Source organism: Adiantum capillus-veneris, chromosome 6 (assembly GCF_014529385.1).
Source record: "Adiantum capillus-veneris isolate H3 chromosome 6, ASM1452938v2, whole genome shotgun sequence".
Taxonomy (NCBI): Eukaryota; Viridiplantae; Streptophyta; class Polypodiopsida; order Polypodiales; family Pteridaceae; genus Adiantum; species Adiantum capillus-veneris.
The window spans coordinates 143747296-143769554 of record NC_140936.1 but is presented as its reverse complement, the minus strand read 5'-3'; the positions used below and the strand labels follow the sequence as shown (position 1 = coordinate 143769554).

The 22259-nt window shown below is 40.6% G+C and overlaps 1 protein-coding gene across 1 annotated transcript; it reads left to right on the top strand.

Moving 5' to 3' along the window:
* Positions 1–18725: 18725 nt before the first annotated feature.
* On the top strand, positions 18726–21032 carry LOC147456408 (scarecrow-like protein 11). Its single transcript, XM_086514897.1, has one exon. The coding sequence runs from the start codon at positions 18736–18738 to the stop codon at positions 20977–20979; it is 2244 nt and encodes a 747-aa protein (XP_086371023.1). The 5' UTR covers positions 18726–18735; the 3' UTR covers positions 20980–21032.
* Positions 21033–22259: the final 1227 nt, after the last annotated feature.

The following is a 22259-nucleotide window of genomic DNA, read 5'->3' as shown; positions in this document are numbered from 1 at the left end:
TGCTGCAGCAAAATATTAAACAAATAGTTAAACACCAACATTGTTACCAAGCAAAAGAGAGCCAACATGCAACTAACAAAATTATGCATTGGAAGTGTGAAGTGCAAGAAGCAACTCTGCTTCTTCTGCTCTAAACAACTCAAGGAATTGGCAATGAACACTAACATGGTATTGACCATTGTCCGAATACTCTACCACAAAAACAATAATCTCAATTTATAAAAACCAAGCTTTATAACAAAAGAGTGAAAATGTAAAAGGTCTCACTTTATTTGATTCTTTTCCACCATGTTTTAAGCCTGTGGTTGCCATCCCATACCAGAAATTTCTTTCCTTTGAGCTCTTGTCACTCTCTACCAAGTGCTCAGCATTTCATTCCCGCCAAAGTGGTTCCCATTCCTCCATATCCACCACGATCACGGGAATGGTATCTCCTCTAGAATTCCCAATGGACACAAGAAAATGCCTCATAGTTTCTAAATACCTAGTAGAATCAAAAGAGGAAATGAGCCATTCTACATCATCTCTAGCAAACCTAACAACCTCATGCACCATGAGACGACAAAGTGGAACAGGCGGAGGCAATGTCGTCTTCTTGACATAAAACTCACTTAGAACATCTTTCATCAAGTCAAGAAAAGTTTTCTTGCCTAGGTGTTTGGAATGCTTATTCTCATCATCCCCTTCATCATCACTATCTTCTTCATTGTCATGAGGTTCTTCAATGTGAACATTGGTCTCTACATAGATAAAACACACAAACATTTAATTGTCCAAAAACATATACAACTAGGATTAGATAGTACAAGGTATTTAATTTACAAAAAAAATTCCAGAGACTCCTTTGCACAGAGACAACTTTTTCAAAAAAATACCTCACACCCTAAATAGGGCTCTCAATGGTATGTATAGAAATAATTATACACCATTTCTTAATCATATACATTGTTGAGCGTAGCCAAAATTTCTCAACAAAAATCGAACGTCCATAGAATTTAACCATCTATCATTGCATTAAAATTATAACATACAGCCATAATTTACCTGTGATCTCTACATCATCTTCGACATTGTTGGAGTCTTCATCAACCTGAGCCTCATCATCAATAAAAGCACACCTTTTAAGAATCATGTTCTTGTTAGTGGGGGGAGTGTCTAAATGACGGACTGGTGATGATGCCTCCTGATCGATAGTTCCCTTTGGTATACAACAGGATCTTAGCTTCATGCTCACTTGAAGGTTGCTAAAAGGCGAAACTGGAGATTTTCTTTTCTTGCAATCCCTCTTTGGTTCCATTGTCTACAAAATATGTATATGTAGTTTTTAGTTCATATAAGACATATAATTTGCAGTTAGGTACATATCAAATAAAGTAGACTACCTTCAACTTGGAAAATATACTTTAGAATGTAGATTATAATATATAACACTATATGTGGTATACTATATGATATGTATTAAATAGAATATAAAATTATATGTAAGTATACAATGTATAGTACTATGTTACATAAAACGTCTTCGGTGTTATATATATAACATCTACTCTACAAAGTAATCTATCATATAACTATATTAGATATATATCGATGTTATATATAGTGTCTACTATACACTCTTTATTATATACTATGTACACTATATATTAGGTATTCTACATACTTTATATTATATGTATACTTATAATACTGTATATCATATATTATCTATTGTAAACTCTATATATTATATACTCTTTATATTATATATTTACAACATACTATGTATTCTATGTACTTTATATTATAACTCTCTAATTCTATTATATACCTTAAATTATCTACTATATGCTCAATATATTATATACTTTTTATCTATATATTTACAATATACTATGTATTCTACATATTATATATAATATATATACTAATTATATTATAAACCCTATATTAAATTATATATATATATATATATATAATATCTAGTATATACACTATATATTATATATTATATATATTATAAAATATATAATCTATTAACAATATATTATATTATGTACTCTACTGCATATACACAATATTTGCCTTGAACCAATTAGGTGTACATACATTATGGGATATACCAAAACTCAAAACGTAGAAAAAAAGGGGGAGACAGAGTTGAAAAGACCCGTCACCTTCGAGGAAGCAGTCGCCATTGCTAGAGGGAAAGAATGGAAAGCTCAAAGGCTGAATGAATACGAGAAAGTGGTCCCTTAGCAAAATAATGGTAGCCAAAAGGAGGAGAATCAGGCAGAAGCTAGAGGCCAACCTATTCAAAGATTTGTTTGATACCAAAGAGTTACAACAAAATATGCAAGACATGATGACCATGATGTAGGAATTACGACTTAGTGTTCTTGGTGGTGGAGGTGGTCGTGGTCGTGGGCGTGGTAAAGGAATGGCTCAGGCATGTGAAGCTCAACCTAATGTGAATGCTGGTCATGGACAAGGCGGTTTTGAGCCACAGAGGAGGTTCATCCCCACTTGTTATAAGTGTGGTGACCTTGGTCATATTAGCACTTATTGTTCAAAGCCAAGAAGGATGGGAGGGGATATGTTTCCACTTCCTCAATAGATTCCTAACAGGGCTAATGACTATACATTGGATATACGGGGAGATCAAGGTACTGGATAGGAAAATCAGGCGTGAACCTCTGGTGTCCATGTGGGTATTGTGCGAGTTGAAAAGAAAGAAGCAGATGTGCTGCCAGTAGGCAAAAGAGAGAGGGAAGGCTATGCAGCACCAGGGCCTAGCAGGAAGAAAGGGAAGGAGAAAGAGTTGAAGATGCAAAATCCAAGAGAAAGAGAAAGCCTCGTAGAAGACAATTTGAAGTGGCGGATTTGCCATTGGGAGAAGGCCAAACAGCTTACAGTTTAAAGGAAGACCTGATTAGGAGGAAAGTAGATTGTACTTTTGGACAGTTGATGAATATGGTGCCCAAACTTAAAAGGCAATGGAAGTCATTAGTGAATCAGGAGAAAGAGCCAAAGCATGGATAAGTCAGAGTGTTGTCTGTGGGAGTGTTACTTGACATCTGTCCTGTGGTGAATGCTTGGCACAAAAGGTGTGGGCATGGGAGAAGCCTACATTGATGGAGGTGCTCAAGGTTGTGTGATCACACAGTTATGTGTCAAGAGACAGGGTCTCATTACATGCAGAAGCTCTGGGTTTTGGATTGGACTAGCAAACCATGTCAAAGTGAAATGTTTGGGAATGATCAAGGATTTGGAAGTGAAAGTCTTTAACGTGAAGTTTATGGTAAACTTTCATGTTATGCCAGTTGGTCCGGGAGCCTTTATTCTCATTTTTGGACGACCTTGGTTGAGAGATGTGGGTGCCGTGCAAGATTAGCGCAAGAGCACAATTGGTGTGTATGACAAGAAGGGTAAAAAGAAAGTGTTTGATATGACTACCAAACAGTCTGTGGCACTTGAAGATGTGAGTGAGAATGATGAGTCCAAAACTACCAGTGATGATAGTTCTAAAGACTCAGAAAGTAGCACTACTTCGAGTTCCAGTGATGAGGGTGAAGTGTCATTCTTGTTGTCGGATGAGGAACAGAAAGAAATTAGTGAAGTGTTGCAAATATCAGGGAATATAAATGCTTCAAGCCGTTTAGAGAAACTTGAAGAGTTGATGCAACCTAAACAGGAACTACTAGTGAAGAAAGAGTTGATTCAAAATATGATGATTAATGATTTGACACAAGGAGAAAGAAGGGAGTACTTAGCAATGTTGGGTAGGTTTCCAAATCTTTTCATTACCTCATATCATGAAATAAAGGGTTTTTTTAAGGATCCTATGAAGGTCGAGCTAGTTGAAGGGCCAAAGCCAATACGGCAAAAATTAAGAAGGATGAGTAAGGAACAAATGAATGCTTTAAAGGAAGAAGTGGATAAGATTTTGGATGCAAGGTTCATTATGCCAGTGGATAATGCTCAATGGGTGAGCTCTGTAGTAGTCACCCCAAAGAAAGATGGGCGTTGGAGAGTTTGTGTTAATTACAAACCACTAAATGCGGTGACAAAGAAATATCCTTACACTTTGCCTTTTATTGATCAATTGTTAGATGCAGTGGCTGGTTTTGAGAGATACAATGTCTGTGATGGGTATTCAGGATACTTTCAGCTTATCCTTGCCCCTGAAGACAGGAAACAGACTACTTTTATCACGCCATGGAAATTTTTTTGCTTTTGTTGCCTTCCTTTTGGGTTGACAAATGGGCAAGATCCTTTGAAAGAAAAGTAGATTGGGTCCTTACCCCATTCCTTGGGAAGTTTGTCAAAGGATTCATAGATGATTTTTGTGTATACAATCCAAGGAAAGATCATGTTCAAAATCTTGAAATGACTTTTGCTAGGTATGATGAATGCGGGGGTCAGCTCAATCCTAAAAAATGTCATTTGGCATAGCCACGGTGAAGCTTCTTGGGCATGTTATTTCAGAAAATGGAACTGAATCAAATTTAGAGAAAGTGGAGGCTATGTTGTTACTATCATCTACAAAATATACCAGATACTTAGCCACTTTCATACAAAAAGTTAAATATCTCTCTCCCTTCATACCTTTGGCATCACAGTTATTGTATCCATTGCAGCAAACATTTAAGAATGATCCCTTGGAGTTCTCTCATGACTCTGATGATTTTTTTGACAAGTTAAAGATGTTTTGAGTATGTTACCTATTATGCAAGCTCCTGACTGGGAAAAGGAGATTTATGTCAACCCATCAGTGGGAGATAATGCTATTGGAGCTATGTTATTGCAAAGGGGGAAGAAATCTCGGTATATGAAGCCTGTTCATTATGCTAGCAGAGTGAAGACTCCTCATGAAAGATATTTTTTTGAAATTGAATTGGTGATGACCAGTATGGTTATTGCTTGCTGCAAAAGTCATTCACTTTTCTCACTAGTTATTCATTGCTTCCCCAGCTCTTCAATAATTCAAATATATCAAAAACAGTGATGAAATGGGTTATTGACCTTCAGGAGTTTCACCTCACCTTTTTGGTGGAGGAAAGTACTCGGGCTACCCTGGAAGATCTTCTCACTTATAAGGATACTCCGTTTTGGTTAAAGAAGAGGTGGTGCAAAAGAAGGAAGTCAGGACTCTTGCCATCCCTAATGCTTCACTGCTATACTTTGATGGTTCTTATCAAAGAAGTCATGATGCTGCTTCACGAGGCATTGTTATTTATGATGCACAAGGAAAGCTTATGAGGAAGCAAGGGCTAAAACTTGGTGCCAAAAGTAACAATGAAGCAGAATACATGGCTCTTGCAGGTGGTTTTCATATTTGCTTACAATTGGGAATTAGACGCTTGCAAATTAAAGGAGATTATTTTTTTGTTGTGAAGCAAGTGTTGGGAGTATGGAAGAATAAGAACCCTAAACTGAAAAAGTTATGCTTCAAAGTGAAAGCATTGCTCAAAAATCTGAAGCATGGAGTTTGCAGCATATTGAGAGGTCTCTAAATGAAGAAGCTCATGATGTTGCCCAAGAGATGATCACTTGTGGGTTTGTGGTAAAGCCAGATGCCCCTTATATCATGGGAGGGAAATCTTATCGAAGGAAGTGTATTTTCTATTGACAAGTGTTCTACCTGAAGGTTTACCATCATCTAAAATTAAAGTATGTGTTCATAAGAAAATCCAGGAAATACAAAATTCTTAATGATGTTCTTTACATGAAAGGAAGTGATTTGGTTTTGCGGTGTGTGCCTTGGAAAGAGGAAATTTACAAAATCCTGGAAGAAAATCATGAGGGATCTTGTGGAGGCCATTTTGCTATGAAATTCATGTTGCATAAGGTATTGCAAGAAGGTTATATATGGCTGAGTATTCAATGGGATGTTAATCATTGGTGCAAGTCATGTTAGCCTTGTCAGAAGATGGGAAAGAGAATTTTCAAGCCTAAGTTGCAGAGGGCAATTTTAGCTTTTGATGTGTTTGAAAAATGGGGTCTTGATGCTATTGGACAAAAATACTTACATTTTAACAATAGTGGATTATTTGTCACGATGGGCAGAATCCAAAGCTGTCAAACAGATTACTAGTAAGGAGATGGAAAAATTTGTTTATGAGTACATATGTTGAAAATTTGGTGTGCCACTAGAGCTACTTTTGAATAGAGGACCACGATTTAGAGGAGAGTTGTTTGATTTCTTATGCAAAAAGCTCAATATACAGCATAGGTACAGTGCTCCCTATTATCCACAATGTGGTCTTAATGAAAGGTTCAATGGAGAGTTGGTAGAGATTTTTACAAAGATGACTCAAACACATGGGAAGACTTGGGATTCAGAGTTGCCTTGTGTGTTATGGGCCTACAGAACTGGTATCAAAACGAGCACACAATTTTCCCCTTACCACTTGGTTTATGGCAAGGAAGCTTATTGCCAACTGAAGTGGAAATTCCTGCTCTCAAGTTATTGTCATTGGAAGATGAGGAGCAAACAAATGCATGCAGAAAAGGTTATTGGATTTACAGTGCTTGCAATTGGATAGAGTTTTAGCTTTGGGTTACTATGAGGAAATGTCAAGAAAGGCTCATCTAAAAGCCAATGAATGCATAGAGGATAAGAAAATTGAAAAGGGCCATTTGGTGTTGCCATACAATAGTAAATTGGACGATACCTTTCAAAACAAGTTTCAAACCAAATGGGAGGGTCCTTTTACTATTGTAAACAAATTCGATAATGGCACATATCAATTGACAAACTTAAATGGTGCACATCATAAGTATCATATTAATGGTTATAGATTGAAGAAGTATCTGGCACATTTGATGACAATTGTGATTGATGAAATGCTATCAATAGAAGGAGACAATGTGGAGACATCTGAAAATGTGGATGAGGTTTCTGGGGATGAAATGCAGTAGTTTTTCACGCTAGGAACCTTTGCTTTGTTGTCATGAATGACTAATCAAGCTAGGGGGAGGTTGGCAAGCTATGCCAGGCATTTTTTGGATAAGCATGAAGTCACTGATTCATGCTAAAAAGCTTGCCCACTAGCCTCGTGTATATATGTGTACATAGCCCTACGAGTTTTGGAAGTGGCTCTGTAAAAATTCATGTACAAAGGTGTCATTTTGCCAAGCTTGAATGCGGACATTTTGGGTTTTTTGAGACTCCAAAATATTGTTTTAAATAAGTATTTTTATCTATGCTTTATAGCTTGTGAATCGGACTTGTACATCATGAGTTATGAGCATCAGAAGCGGGAGGTCTCAACTTAGAAGGTGATTGTAGATGCATGCGAGAAGGGAAACTGGGCCAACTTGGGGGTCTAAGACTAGAAATTATGAAGTTTTATATTTCTCGAGATAGCCAAGGTGATGGGCTTTGAGCCATGTGTTACGGTGATGGGCTTTGAGCCATGTGTTACGGTGAGTCATTCAGTGACCGGAGGAGCAAGGTATGCCTTGAGGAAAATTGTCCAAGAAGTCCTCTCATGCTTTGGGAGAAGCTATGAATTTTTGGGGAAGTTGGGAAACTTGGGGAGAGTTTCCAGGTGGCATGGAAGTAATCCCACATGGGAAGAGGAAAGGGGAAAGTGGAGGGTACATAGGGCACTTTGGGAACCCATTATGGTGTATCAAAGGTGAGAGGAGCTCTCTCAAGGCTTGGTTGTGGGGGCTTGCGGTCTCAAGGGGAAGGGGGTGGTGAAATGTTCAGTCCACGCCAGCTGTCCAGGTGCCTGGCCACTTTTTTTGGTCCCCGGACACTTGCCCCCACCCACCCAAAAAAAAGCCAAAATTGGACCAATTAAAAGGTGCCCAAGGAGAGAACCATGTTAGCTAAGAGGAAAGAGAAAATTCATTGGGATAAGAGCCAAAAAAAAACCCCTTTTTAATAGCTTAAATTCTTTGCACACCCTTTTTGCTTACAGAGACTAGCTTTTTTGGAGCTTTTGAGAGATACCCCAACTTCAAAAGCTTGTAACTCTCATCGTCTGTTGTCGAAATCAATCATATGGATACTCTACGGAGGTCTACATGACACGATACTAATCTTTATGGTCTTCATTTTCATCACTTTTAATCATGGTTTGGGCTAGTGCTGTTTCCCACCCGACTCTACAGGTGTTCGACATAGGTGTTTTCCGCAGCTTTATGGTGTTTCCTTCCGATGGTGTGGTGTGTGCAACGCTATAAGGGTTCTCATTTTCCTTCTTGTTTGCACGCTAACATTGTTTTGGTTCCCCCATAGAGAAGCAAGTGCTCCTACACCCCAATTCCTGTGAAATATGTCTATTCTGCAAGCAGTGAATGTAAAAGGGATGTGGGTCCTTATGGACAACCACCTATGTATGTGAAAATTGTGGAAAGCACTTGAGGCGGTCGTATAATTGGATTGCATCCTTTGGAGGGTTGTGAGGTTTTGTGAAGCCAAGCACTAGGGGCCAGGTTACCCAATGTGAGGTGGATTAGGTACCGGAGCGATCCATTGACATCCCTTGAGCTTTCGACGTCACATGGAAGTGTTTTTGTGGCAATCAAACATGGCAGAAAATTTTCCACAGTTTCATCGATTGCCTAATGAGAATGCACAGACTTTTATTGAAAAGTTGGAAGTCAATGTTTTGGCTACACAATTTTGAGGAGTTGATGCAGGCCAAAATCCAGGGGTGGTTTTGGACTACAATCATGTGAAGCAAGCATTCCTGGCACAATATCGATCCATCAAAGTACTTGATGAATTTTGGCATGAAATTCTAGGGTACACTCAGAGGGATAATCACAGTGTTGATGATTTTGTCATGCAGTTCACTCGTTTATGGGATAAATGGGCCCGTGCTTTGGGAAACCAGATCCCTCCATCCATGTTAAAAAAGGACCGTTTTGTGGCAAACCTAAAAGAATATGGAGTTCAAAGTTGAGATGAAAAGACCCGTCACCTTCAAGGAAGCAGTTGCCATTGCCAGAGGGAAAGAATGGAAATCTCAAAGGCTTATCGAATATGGGAAAGCGGTCCCTGAGCAAAATAATGGTAGCTAAAAGGAGGAGAATTAGGCAGAGGCTAGAGGCCAACCTGTTCAAAGGGCTGCTAATACCGAACAGTTACAACGAAATATGCAAGACATGATGACCATGATGCAAGAATTACGACTTAGTGTTCTTGGTGGTGGAGGTGGTCGTGGTCGTGGTCGAGGTCATGGGCGTGGTAGAGGAATGTCTCAAGCATGTGAAGCTCAGCCTAATGCAAATGCTGGTCATGGAAAAGGCAATTTTGAGCCACAGAGGAGGTTCATCCCCTCTTGTTATAATTGTGATGAACTTGGTTATATTAACACTTATTGTTCAAACTAGTAAGTGAAAGACGGGCATGGGAACTCCTTCGACACCTAGTTCATTTTTGATGTGACACATATTACATATATGTGTATAGCCTTTTAAAAAGGCACCTAAAGATATGAGCTGTCAGATACTAGCTGTGAGACCTTTTGTATATAAACACTTCCTTTTGTATATGAATCATAACATATGTTGTAAATATATTGCATGTACATTATAGTCTATAGAGTGTGACTCTCTCTCTCTCTCTATATATATATATTTATTTATTTATTTATACTGTATGCAACCATGGTTGTTCCAAGCTTCAAACCACCTTGAGCTCATTGCATGAATCCACCCACCCGCTCCCAACACGTGGTATCAAAGCTTTGGTTACGGTGCTTTGAAATCTAGTACTTTTAGCTTAATCACTCCTTTATTAACTCTTAATTAGTTGTGGTTCTTTACTCATCGATAAGCACAATAATTTGAGCACTATTTAAGAATTTCATGTGTGCTCATTGTTAATAAGCCGCTTAAGGAGCACTTAGTTGTCATTAATGTGTGCATATCATAACTTAATTCCATGAGTGTGCATTTCTTTGTAAAACAGCTTTCAAGCTAAGCCATTTTCTCTTGTTGTATTTGTGATTCCAAGGCATTCAACATTGAACTTCCATTTTGACAAGAAAAGACGAGCTGCCCAACAAGTCATTGAAGGTGCAATCTCGGCCAACAAGTGCGCAACAACTCAATTGCAACTTGGAAGCCTGTGCAGTAGCCAATAATCAACAACTAAGACAAAGGCAGCCCCAAGTCAGCCACCATTTCATCAGATGCAATAATTGCAAACTGATTGGCAACATCTAGCACCAAAAATCATGGGTCAACCATGCTATTGCATACCGCAAGCCAAATTGAGCAGAATAACGAGCTTGTGGAGGCCAGTGTGTAGCTTTGCAGGCAATTCGGTATCCTTCTGTGTCTCGGCTCTCTAGTAATCTGTGTACACACACACACCCGCGCGCGCAATGCTGCCTGGCTTCAAGCACGTGATGATCAAGCTCTATGGATGAAACCACAAGGCTAAAGCGACCTCTCTAGCACCCTTAAAAGATCCATACGTCACACAATTGGATGGCAACTGCTTCTCTCTGGCTTCTCCTTATCACTCGGTAGGTTTTCAAATTGTAACACATTCACCTAAGGTCCGGTTCACCATCCGATTTCAATAAATTATGAAGCCTTTGGGCCCTTGCCACAAACGGGCAGACAACTTGTTTAAAAGCAAGCAAAGGTCCCACTTACTTTGAGCTTCTTCTTTTCGAAAAATTCCAAATGATAAAGGCAGCCTCCTTTTTTTTTACTTTGAAGAGGGCAACTTTTTTTACTTCGACGACGAAACCTTTTGTTCTTCTTCGAGTCTCGACAAAGGCTTTTGGCAAAGGAGACCTCCTTTCGGCAAGGCTTCGGTAAAATAAATTTTTGACCAAATTTTCAAGCTTTAAAATGGGTAAAATGTTCCTTAATCTCTTATAAAGGGTTACTTCAGAAAACACAGTTTGTGGAGAGTGACTATCACAATTGGATCTTATCAAGCTCGCACTTGCACTCTTTTTGTAAAATTGGACAAGACACTGCCATAGAGAGAGTCTCTCCATTGGTAAGACCAAGTCCCAAGCATTTTTCCACGAGCACTTGCATCATGGAAGAGAAAGGAATCATAAAATTTAATGGGGAGGGTTTCCATACCTGGCAGACTAAACTAAGGGGATATTTAATGAAGAAAACATGATGGGCAGTAGTAAAAACATCTCTCAGTGATCACGAAGGCACACAAACCACGGCTTCTACTGCACTAGATCAATAAAAAGATGAATAGGCACTTGGCATCATAATTACTGCACTCCATGATAATTATGTACATTTTATAGATGAATGCACACATGCATACGAGGCCTGGCAAGTTCTAGAGGAGAATTTTGGAGCTAAAGCAAAATGAAGCAAAGTTAGCTTGAAAAGACAACTTTACAAAATCAATATGATCGAGGGGGAATACATAGCCAGTTTGGTCAATAGGATTAAAATCATGATTACGCAATTGACCTACATTCAATGCAAAGTAGAAGAAGACGACAAAGTTGCAGACCTCCTAAGTGCATTTCCTTCCAACTACGACCATATTGTCACTATTCTTGAAGAAAAGGATCCAACTCCAGCACTTCAAGATGTGATAAGTTCACTTCAAGCAGAAGAAAAGAAGCAAAAAAATCCACCTACAACGACAAATGGGGCTTTTATAGCAAGAGAAGGCGAATCATCATAGATTTCATATCATCTTCCAATGTCTGAAAATGCTATGACTGTGGTAGAATGGGTCATATAGCTAAAGACTGCTATATCAATAAATTTTGCAGCACCTGCAGAAAGAAGAGCAATCCTACTTCTAGGTGCTATTCAAAAGTTCAAGATAGCAGCGGTGGCAATAGTAACAATAAAGGCAAGAAGTCTGTGAGAGGAGCAGCACATATAGTCCAAGAAGAAGAAAGTGAGGATAAAGGGGAAGTTTCTTTCGTTACAGATGTAATTTGAAGATCGGTTTATACTTTCTCTAGTTCAAGGGGAGGTATTATTGTCATCCTTTGTGGATAATTTCATCCTGTGTGGATAGATCTTGTCATCATGTGTGGATAGATCTTGTTATCATGTGTGGATAGTGTCATCCTGTTGGATAGTTGGGTCTTCATTATGTATGACATGCCCAAGGGGAGGGTTGAAAGGTGGGCATGGGAACTCCTTCGACACCTAGTTTTTTTTTTAATGTGACACATATTACATATATGTGTATAGCCTTTTAAAAAGGCACCTAGAGATATGAGCTATCGGATACTGGCTGTGAGACCTTTTGTATATAAACACTTCCTTTTGTATATGAATCATAATATATGCTATAAATATATTGCATGTACATTATAGTCTATAGAGTGTGACTCTCTCTCTCTCTCTCTCTCTATATATATATATATATATATATATATATATTGTATGCAACCATGGTTGTTCCAAGCTTCAAACCACCTTGAGCTCATTGCATGAATCCACCGACGCGCTCCCAACAGTGAGGATGGGAGGGGATATGTTTCCACTTCCTCAACAGATTCCTAACAGGGCTAATGATTATGCATTGGATATACGGGGAGATCAAGGTACTGGAAAGGAAAATCAAGCCTCAACCTCTAGTGGCCATGTGGGTATTGTCTGAGTTGAAAAGAAAGAAGCAGAAGTGTAGACAAAAGAGAGAGGGAAGTCTATGCAGCAACAGGGCCTAGCAAGAATAAAAGGGAAGGAGAAAGAGGGTGAATATGCAAAATCCAAGAGAAAGAGAAAGCCTTGTAAACCATTTGAAGTGGCAGAATTACCATTGGGAGAAGGCCAAACAGCTTACAGTTTAAAGGAAGACTTGATTGGGAGGAAAGTAGATTGTACTTTTGAAAAGTTGATGAATATGGTGCCCAAACTTAAAAGGCAATGGAAGTCATTACTGAATCCACAGAAAGAGCCAAAGCATGGACAAGTCAGAGTGTTGTCTGTGGGAGAGTTACCCAACATCTGTCTGTGGTGAATAAACTTCTCGCCCCGAAGTGGTCTTATCTTAGATTTGGTGGACTCTCAGGGGAGCTGATGAGGAAGTACAAAAGAGCAGCTCAGGTTTTGGAATGGGGGGAAGCAAGCAAATACTTTAAGAACTCCATTTTGCACTAGTCCCCTTGGCTCTCTAAAATATTGGGGCCCCTGCAAAGCCCCTATTGGATAGAAATGGCCAGGAATGTGAATAATAAGGGGCTCGTTCAACTAGAGCAATTCAGGGATGGCAATAGGAAGTGCTGGAAAACTGCTGACTCTTTAGCCATCCAATTTCAACTGAATGGCTTTGAGATCTTACTAGTCTACAGGGTAATGAAAGAGCTTGATAAGGTGGTGATGCCAATTTGTGAATCTAACTTTGAATGGGACTCTTGGAGATGGCCTGGGAGTAGCCTCTTTTCGAAAACACATTCTAAAGGCATTTACCATGCATTAATGCACGAGGCTAATTGGTGTAGTCCCCCTCAACAAATTATTGAAGAGGCACTGGACGAAAAAATGGTGGGAGGGAGTCATGGAGAACATCTGGAAGCCAAGGTGTCCTCATTATATGAAGATATTTTTGTGGAAAGTGATGTGGGGTGCTCTACCGACGAGCGTAAAGATACAAGAAAGAGGAATCGGGTCCGGTTGTTGCTCGGGGTGCAGAATAGCTAGTGAAGACCTAGCCCATCTTTTCATGGGATGCTAGGAAATCAGTGGCATGGCTGGAAAAATATGCAAGTGGATTCAAAGGACATGGAAAATTAAGTTCTTCAAGACTGATATGTTCGTTGGTAGTAATAGGTTGGGAAGTCCTACTCTTCTTTTCTCCACTCAAATAATCAGGTACTACTTCTTTCACCATATTTGGCAAGCAAGGAACCGTTGTGTGTTTGAGGGGGATCTAACTGTGGCAAGCTTTTGTGAAATCCTACAAGAGAGCAGAGTGAAGATCCACATGATTGGAGGAAAACAAGCCTCAGAGGACTGTTCTAGAACATATATGTCATGAATGACATCTTGTAATAAGTAAATCCTAGGAGTAGTTGTGGTTTCTCTGTCAAGCAGAAAACTTGTAGTCCTTTGACCCTCAAGGCTCGGTCTGAGCTTGAGGTTGGTGTATATTTCTGATGTTCTTAATACTATCCACTCACAATAGTGAGTTTAAAAAAAAAAAAAAAACAATAAATTGTACATGTAGGAAGAGAATATTGACAATGTTTCACTTGGAAGAGAAGATAGCCCTATGAGAATAGAGGCGATGTTTCCTTGGCCGTAGCAACGCGCGGGTCACACACTAGTTTCTTTGAAGCTTGGAATGTTGGAATTTGTAAGCCTTTTCAACCTTTTAACTTTTAACTTTCCCAGTAATAACAAGTGAAAGGGTCAAAATGGCTTTCTAAAACAAAAAGAAAGTGATAAAATCATTAGGTTGAGTTAGTCTGGAATCAATGTTCGGGAAAGGATTGCCTCAGCTTAGTCTTGAGCCGGTTGAATATCAAGACTATCCAGTTGCAATCCATGGTAAAGAAAAGAAAAAGCGATAAAATATGTGAGAAAGTAGTTCAAAAATCCTACAAAGCTCAAAATTTTTGATAGTATTTCCGGTTTGCTTCTTTGCAAGGAGCAAACTCAGCCGGTGGTCGCTTAATAAAAGAGACTTTCTTCAAAATAGAATCTAGATATACAATGCAAGAAAAGTCAAGCCATGTGAGATTGTGAAATGAAAGGTGAAATAAAAAAAACTAATTAATTAATTAATTAATAGGGACTACCCTGAACTCTCGTCTAAGACTAAGGGGCATGATGGCGTAGGGTACTGAGAGGGAAGCGATGGCGTAGGGTACTGAGATTGTTTTGGGTTGAGAGTTGAAGGTGGACTTGCTGCTTGTGGTGCTCTGATGCGCTAACAGCCGGTCTGAAGTGTTTCTTGGGGAGGCAGCTATGCTGCTTGAGCCTGCAAGGGCCTCGCAAGATGCTCTTGGTTCCCTTGCTTGAGGATCTGTGAGCTAAGAAGCACGTGCGGTGCGTTAAGCAGAAAGGTCTTTTGCACGCGCGGTGCATCCCCCCCCCCCCCCCCCCCCAACTCCATCACGCCTGAGTGAGGTCTTGCGATTATTAGCTTTTGCAATTATTATCTATTGGGTCCTTGTGATTATTATCTAAAAGAGTATTGCGATTATTAGCTTTTGCGATTATTATCTATTGGGTCCTTGCGATTATTATATTTTTGTTAGGGTGATTATTATCCCCTTGAAACCTTATTGCGACTTGGTGTCGGTGAGGCCTTTCACCGCGCCATGGCGAGCTCCTCTAAGTCGTCCTACGCCAAAGGAGTGGTAGGCAAAGAGCAGCCCGATGCTCTGAAGGCTATTGAGCCGATAGGCGATTGCAAAACCGAGTGCCTATGATAGCGATCAAAGCTCCCTACTAATTTGAGTAAGGAGGAACTGAAACAAAGAACCTAACAACAATCCTTTGTGCACTATCATTGAACAAAAGGTCGCGTGCAAAGATTCAACAATGCAGAGGATGTTGCTGAAGTGGCCAAAGGGGACAGAACTTTCCAAGCACTTAAGAAGGCGCTCCCGCAGCATGTCAAGGTGGAAGATGCCCTTACGGTGGTTGTTCCCCCTGCCATTGTGAAAAGAAAACTTGCCGAGGTTGCAAATTCCACTCTGGTCTTCGGGTTTGTGGGGAAAGTTCCCAATAGAATTGAGCTTAGTAATAACTGGCTCTGCATTCCACTGGTTTTGAATCAACATGGCTCGTTAAAGTTCACCCAATACATAGCAAAAGGATTTGTGTCAGTTCAGTTCAATGACAGTGCAATGGTTGAGAGGGTCTTGGCAAAAAGCCCATTGTTCTGCAATCGCGTGATGGTGTGCGTGCTCCCTTGGGACCCTCTGTTTGAATCTAACGAGGCATTCAAGGATCTCTGCCCTGTATGGGTGGAGTTTGTCAACCTCCCCGTATGACTTAGGAAGAACTTGAAGGACCTTTCAGGTTCGCAGCAACTCCATAACACCCAATGGGTGTTATGGTACATATAGTAGGATGTACACAACTCCATAACACCCAATGGGTGGCTATTCATAAGAGTGAGATGTTTCACTTGAGAGTTATTCATTGTAAGAATGAGACATGTTTACCTGAGATTCATCAAGTAAGTGTATGGGATGCTCTTGATAATGTTTTCTGCCCAATCGTTTCTGACAAATATCTTTCTTGTTTGGAGACACCCTGCTGTGCTCTATCCAAAATGTAATAATTGTCTGCTTCAATTCCTCCGATAAGGATCCAGCATTTCTAGACTTCCTTTTGCATAAGTCGAACCTCAGCGTACTTGACATAGGATCGCTGTCAAGTCTACCCAAAGTTGAATATAAATTTCTTGGATGAACATTTAATAGCTTTGCCACTTTATGTAGAGTAACACCTCTACCTTGGCCCCCATTATCATGCAGTAATCCATTCACCAGCATGCATGATAATGGGAGCCTTGAGTGTAGAAATAAGGAGACCTTGAGTGCAAAAATAAGGCCATTTGCAGGAAGATACAAATCTTCACAGAATGTCAAGATTCTATCATCATTGAAAACACCTTGAAGAATTGCATTCTTATCTTCTTTCCCGTAAGTATGCAACTATCTCACAATGTGCTGAACAATATAGTATGTTGCTTTTTGTCTTCCTTTGTGTGTACATCGACGTCCTCCCTATGAAAATCTTCCGCTCCACTGTTGACACTTGGCTGTACTTGCTTTCTTGCACGACATCGCTTTCTGTACTCACGTTTAGCCTGTGCTTCATACTTCCTCACTGCAATAATTTCATCCTCATTTAGACAAGCCTTTCTCTTGGAGTGCACCTGCGTATGAACTATATCTATTCCATGTGCCTCATCATAAAATCCGTCGTCCACCATCCTGGAACAGTCTGCAATAGTTTGAAATGAATGAAGTCGTAGAAAACTTCCTGATTGTAATAGTGAAGTGAAATCCATTTGTGTTGCATTGTTGAGTTCAAGAAGCTCCATTGCTGCTTGTGAGGAGGTATGAGCTGGAACCAAAGCGAAAGGAAGGGAGTCTCCATCATCCATATTATGAACAGGAGAGTAGAAGAGAGAGAGAGAGAGATGAAGATGGGCATTGGAGGCCATCTAGAGAGAGAGAGAGAGAGAGAGGGAGAGAGAGGGAGGTGTCCATGTGTGCTAACCGCTCCATGTCTTTCAATTCGAGTAGTGGAGTCGTGAAGTCGGTTATCTTACCTATATTCTTTTACCAGTATTCTTTTAACAATTATTGACTTAAAAGCCCAGCTATGGTGCCATACATAGCATCATACTTGGTGTCCATGGACACCAAGTATTTAGACACCATTCTATGCTTTCACCCTGGAAGTTTTGGGATGTATTTAGCAGATGCAGAGAGGGGCATCTCTCCAAATGCAATCATGTACACTTGTGGGATATGCCCAACTTAGGTAGGTCCAAGAAGCTTTGGACTGTTTTCGACAGATGTGCAACGAGAGTATCTCTCTTGATATTCATGATAATGGATTGCTTGAAAAGAACACATGCTTAGGCAACATGTTAGTCAGTATGTATGGCAAGTGCAATGGACTTGGACAGAGCGCAAGAGTGCATTGATTGCAGGATATGTCTAGCAGAGTTCGGGTTTGGAAGCTCTGGGTTGTTTTCAACAGATGTAGAGAGAGGGAATCTCTCCGAATGCAATCACATACACTTGCGGGATATGCCCAGCTTGGGTAGGGCCACGAAGCTCTGGGCTGTTTTTGGCGGATGCGATGCAAGGGTGTCTCTCCTGATATTTATGATAGTGGGTTGCTTGAAAAGAACTCATTCGTAGGCAACATGTTAGTCAGCATGTATGTCAAGTGCAATGGACTTCGTAGAGCACAAGATGTTCTCGACGGGATTCCTTTCCGTATAGAGTGCATTGATTGTAGGGTATGTCTAGCTAAAAGAAAACATTATACTTGGGATTGCCTTGGCCGACATGAATGAACATTAACTTATGTGACAAAGGCATTTTCTGTCAGCTCGTTTCTAGAAGAAAATTTTTCTCACACCTTATAAATAGCATGCGTGTTATGGGATATGTATAAAGATAGACACACACACATACATGTACCATTTGTACGAGAGAGCGAGACCCACCGAAGAGGGGTCGCACGAGCTAGTATTATTTAATTGTGATAACAAATGTTTTAAAAAGTTAGAGTCACTTTCTTGTTTTCCTCTTAGATTCTTCTTGGGGTCTTTTTTCTTTTTTTTGCAAAACTCACAATTGTGAGTGATTTATATTAAGCGACCCATAGAATTACAATGACTTGTCATGCTCGTGTTGAGCCATGACATCATCCAGGGACCATAATTACAACCATCCCAACTCGCCCCCTTATCCTTGATTCATAAGGTCCATTATCATGTTCTTGAACTTTTAATTGCCGATAGCCAAGATTTTTCCCCATCCTAGGCATACCCTCTGTGACAACAAGGCACAAATAGTCCTAGACCAATCCTCCGAGTGTTGCGTGCGCCCGAGCATCCAAATTAGCACTTTGCTTTCTTGTATAATTTCTGCGAAGCTTGCCACCTCAAGACCTCTTAGATTCTTCTTGGGGTCTTAACCTTATGTAAGCCATAGTGAACGTTCACCCTTTTTTTTTTTTGTAAGCCAACTTTGTGAGATTTTCATTTTAAAACTCCTCAAATGTTTAAAAACTAAACCTGACTCGAGATGTTTTTGGAGATATAATAAGTGTCAAGGCACATACGTTTCAATGAAACACGTTTTAGCAGAGGAGCCGAGTCAGCGGACTCTTGACTGTGCAACAGCTCGATCTGCATATAAGTTTACGAGCTTCAGGTGCAACATCGCATGCATGGAGCCCTTCAGCTCTCCCGCCCCTTTCTCTCTCACACACACTCAGTTTAATGAAGGTAATTACAGCAGCACGCCCTTTTCTCTGCTTGTTCAGGAGCTGGGCACGGATCCCCCTTTGACACCCCCTTCTCCGTCTATTTCTCTGCTTGTTCAAGAGCAGGACTTGGATCCCCCTTTCACGCCCTCTTCTCCGTCGCTCGACATGCAAGCTGCACTTCAGCATCTGAGAAGTACTCACTCTGATTTAGAGATGGTCAGTGGCCCGAATTTCTCAGATGACTCGGATGTTCTTATGGTTGATCCCTTCCTTGACTACCTCAATGAGGTGTTGATGGAGGAGCAGGGTGTCGACGATGTCTCATTCATGAGGGAGGATGTCGAAGCAGCTTATAATGCCATTGTGAGCAGCTTGCATGACATCATACGTGAGCATTTGCCACTCGATTCTACCTCCTCTGAGGGTGTTTCTGCTTTTGATAAGATCGACGAGAATGCCTCTGGTTCTCATGTGTCACATGCATCAGATAAGAGCAGCCAAGATGAGGTGCATGCTTACACGTTCGAATCATGTAATGGGCTCAGCAACTTGACCAGGGAGAGCCATGTCTTGAAGGTAGCAAGTGACTCTCTTTTTGCTTATGGCATCTTTGATGTAAGTTTGGAGCAGGAGAAAGTGGGAACTTTACCTGCAAATCAGGAAATAGCACAGAATTATTCTTATAATGGTTCTTTGGAGACAGCTCATGTGAGTAACTTTAGCTTCAACAATGGTGGGAAAGGGCAGGATCAGGAGCGGCAGGCATTATTAAATAACATGTTTGTGGTGAAACCAAGCAGCATGGACATATCATTGGAGGAATTTGAAGTTAAAGCAGGCTATGAAGATCTGTATGTTGGAAAGCCTAGTGCTGGTAACACTAAGAGACCGTCAGGAGGGGCAGAGAAAGGCATCCAAGCTGTCAAAAATATTAATGCTAATGCTGTAAATTGGGGGGACTTGCTTGTGGGCTGTGCACAGGCTGTGGGGATGGCAGATATGAAGAAGGCAACTGAGATTTTACAAGAATTGTACCAAATTCATGGGGCCTCTGTAAAAGGGAATAGCTTGCAGCGCATGGCCCACTATTTCTGTGACGCTTTAATGGCTCGAATGGGGGGGATAGGAGGGCACCTGTATAGAGTTATTTGTGAGAACAGGGCATCTGCAGTATCATTCTTAAGGGCCTCCAGGATGTGGTATCGTGTGTCTCCATACATGAAGATTGTGCATTTTTTTGCAAATCAGAATATTCTGAAGGCAGCAGAGGGCGCTTCGAGGCTGCATATTTTGGATTATGGGATTTCTTATGGAATGCAATGGCCTTGCCTTATAAATGCTTTGGCAGATCGTGAAGGGGGCCCTCCTTTGCTTGTCATCACAGGCATAGATTCTTCAAAGCAAGGCCCAAAGTCACTGGAATGGCTAGAGGAGAATGGGCGCCGGCTGGCTGCATATGCAAAGACTTATGATGTGCCCTTCCAATTCCATGCCATTGTCTCTGATAATTGGGTAAACATTGACCCAGCCTCTCTCTATCTTCAGGAAAGTGAGGTCCTGGTAATCAATTGCATTAAACGTCTCTACCATCACGCAGACGAGAGTGTCGATTCGACTATGACCACTTCACATCGCCAGAAGCTGCTCATGTCCATGCGCAGCCTCAACCCGCATCTTCTTCTTATAGCAGAGATAAATTCAGCCGGCAATTCACCCTTCTTTGTGACCCGCTTCCGCGAAGCTCTTAACCACTACTCGAACATAATTGACATGCTGGACACTCTCTATGGTGATGATCCTGACAGGCTTGTGACGGAAACAAAGTGCTGCGCCCGCGACATTGTAAACATGGTGGCTTGTGAGGGTGCTGAAAGAGTAGAGAGACCTGAGACATACAAGGAATGGGATGCGCGCATAAAAAGAGCAGGCTTTGAATTGCTACCTGTTTCTTCCGTTATTCTGTATAGGTCAAGATCCCATGTAAGAAAGCACTATCACAAACACTTTATTGTGCATGATGATGCAAATGGATGGATGTTGTTGGGCTGGAAGGGACGCATCATATTGAGTATGTCTGCGTGGAAACACAGTCTCAACAGATAGTGTCCTGGTTTCCTAATATTGAAGATTATGTACATTCCTTTGGGCATCAAGAAGGGACCATCCAGTCCATGATAGTGCTATTAAATTTAAATGCATGTAAAGTTGACATGGTCATGGTCAGGACTTGGCTGTGAGGTGGTGTTTAATCATGGGACACAGCAATATTGGGTTCCTATCCTACCTTTTTCTGAGTCCACAAACAGAGATGAAGAATACAGAGATTGAACCCACAAAGACAACACATTTTGTACAACTAGTAGCGCACGGGAGAAGAGAGAGAGAGAGAGAGAGAGAGAGAGAGAGAGAGAGATCATTATAACCTACGAAACTTATCAAAAGAAATACATTGTATCTACTCAAAATTTTATGAAGTTCTTTCAAAGTAGGCGTTACAACTTACATGTAAATGCACTGGCATAGAACACTTCAATAATGGAAGATTTAAAAGATGCAGATAGAAGGAGATAATGTACCTATGAAAAAATATCGATTGGCACGAGGTTGAAATAGTGTTGTGCTCTCTATCACAAGAAGATATAGAAAATTTTCTCATGTAGGAAAACGGAGTCTTTTCTAGTGTTTTTCATACAATGAATAACATCATGAGCTTCTGCTCCACCGGGCCGGCGGTCCCCTGCCCCCAATCATACCTAGTTAGGTATGTGATGCCTCCCTCGCAGAAGCTCATGATGTTGAGGTAAGTCACAATGTGGGAATTATTGTGAGAATTTGTCCAAAACTTCTTGTGTATAGGACGGGCTTGATCTTTGCTCTCTTGTTTCCTCATAAGCAAGAGAAAAGTGGTAGAAACTGCTTCATGTAAATATTTCCATTAAAAGACATAAATGTAACATGCTCATGCACATTTTTAACTGTGAGTGATCATTGATCAAACACCGCACGAACGATTATGACGAGTGTACCGATGACGAGCGTGCGGGGGGAGGTGGCGTCATTCTCCCTTGTTAAATTAATTGCGGAAAGACGCATCCTTCTTTCTGTTAGAAACGGGGTTGAAGCTTCTACTGTTGGAGGCGGGTTTGCTTACTGAATATATCAAGAGACTTTGATTTTGTTGTGTGCTAATATTTCTAGATGAAGCTTCATACACGAATTGAAGGTATCGGTCTACCAAACTGCAAGAGAGAAGTGAAGAAGTTAACCTTAAGCTAATGAATAAAAGCACTCAATACAACAACATTAGGCTATAGGCCATGATTTCAACATTTAGAAAGTTTTGTGCTAATCCGCTAATTCTCTCTCTCTCTCTCTCTCTCTCT

What these genes read in the sequence shown, in the direction of transcription:
- LOC147456408 (XM_086514897.1), top strand. Translation starts at nt 18,736, where the DNA reads ATGAAACACGTTTTAGCAGAGGAGCCGAGTCAGCGGACTCTTGACTGT.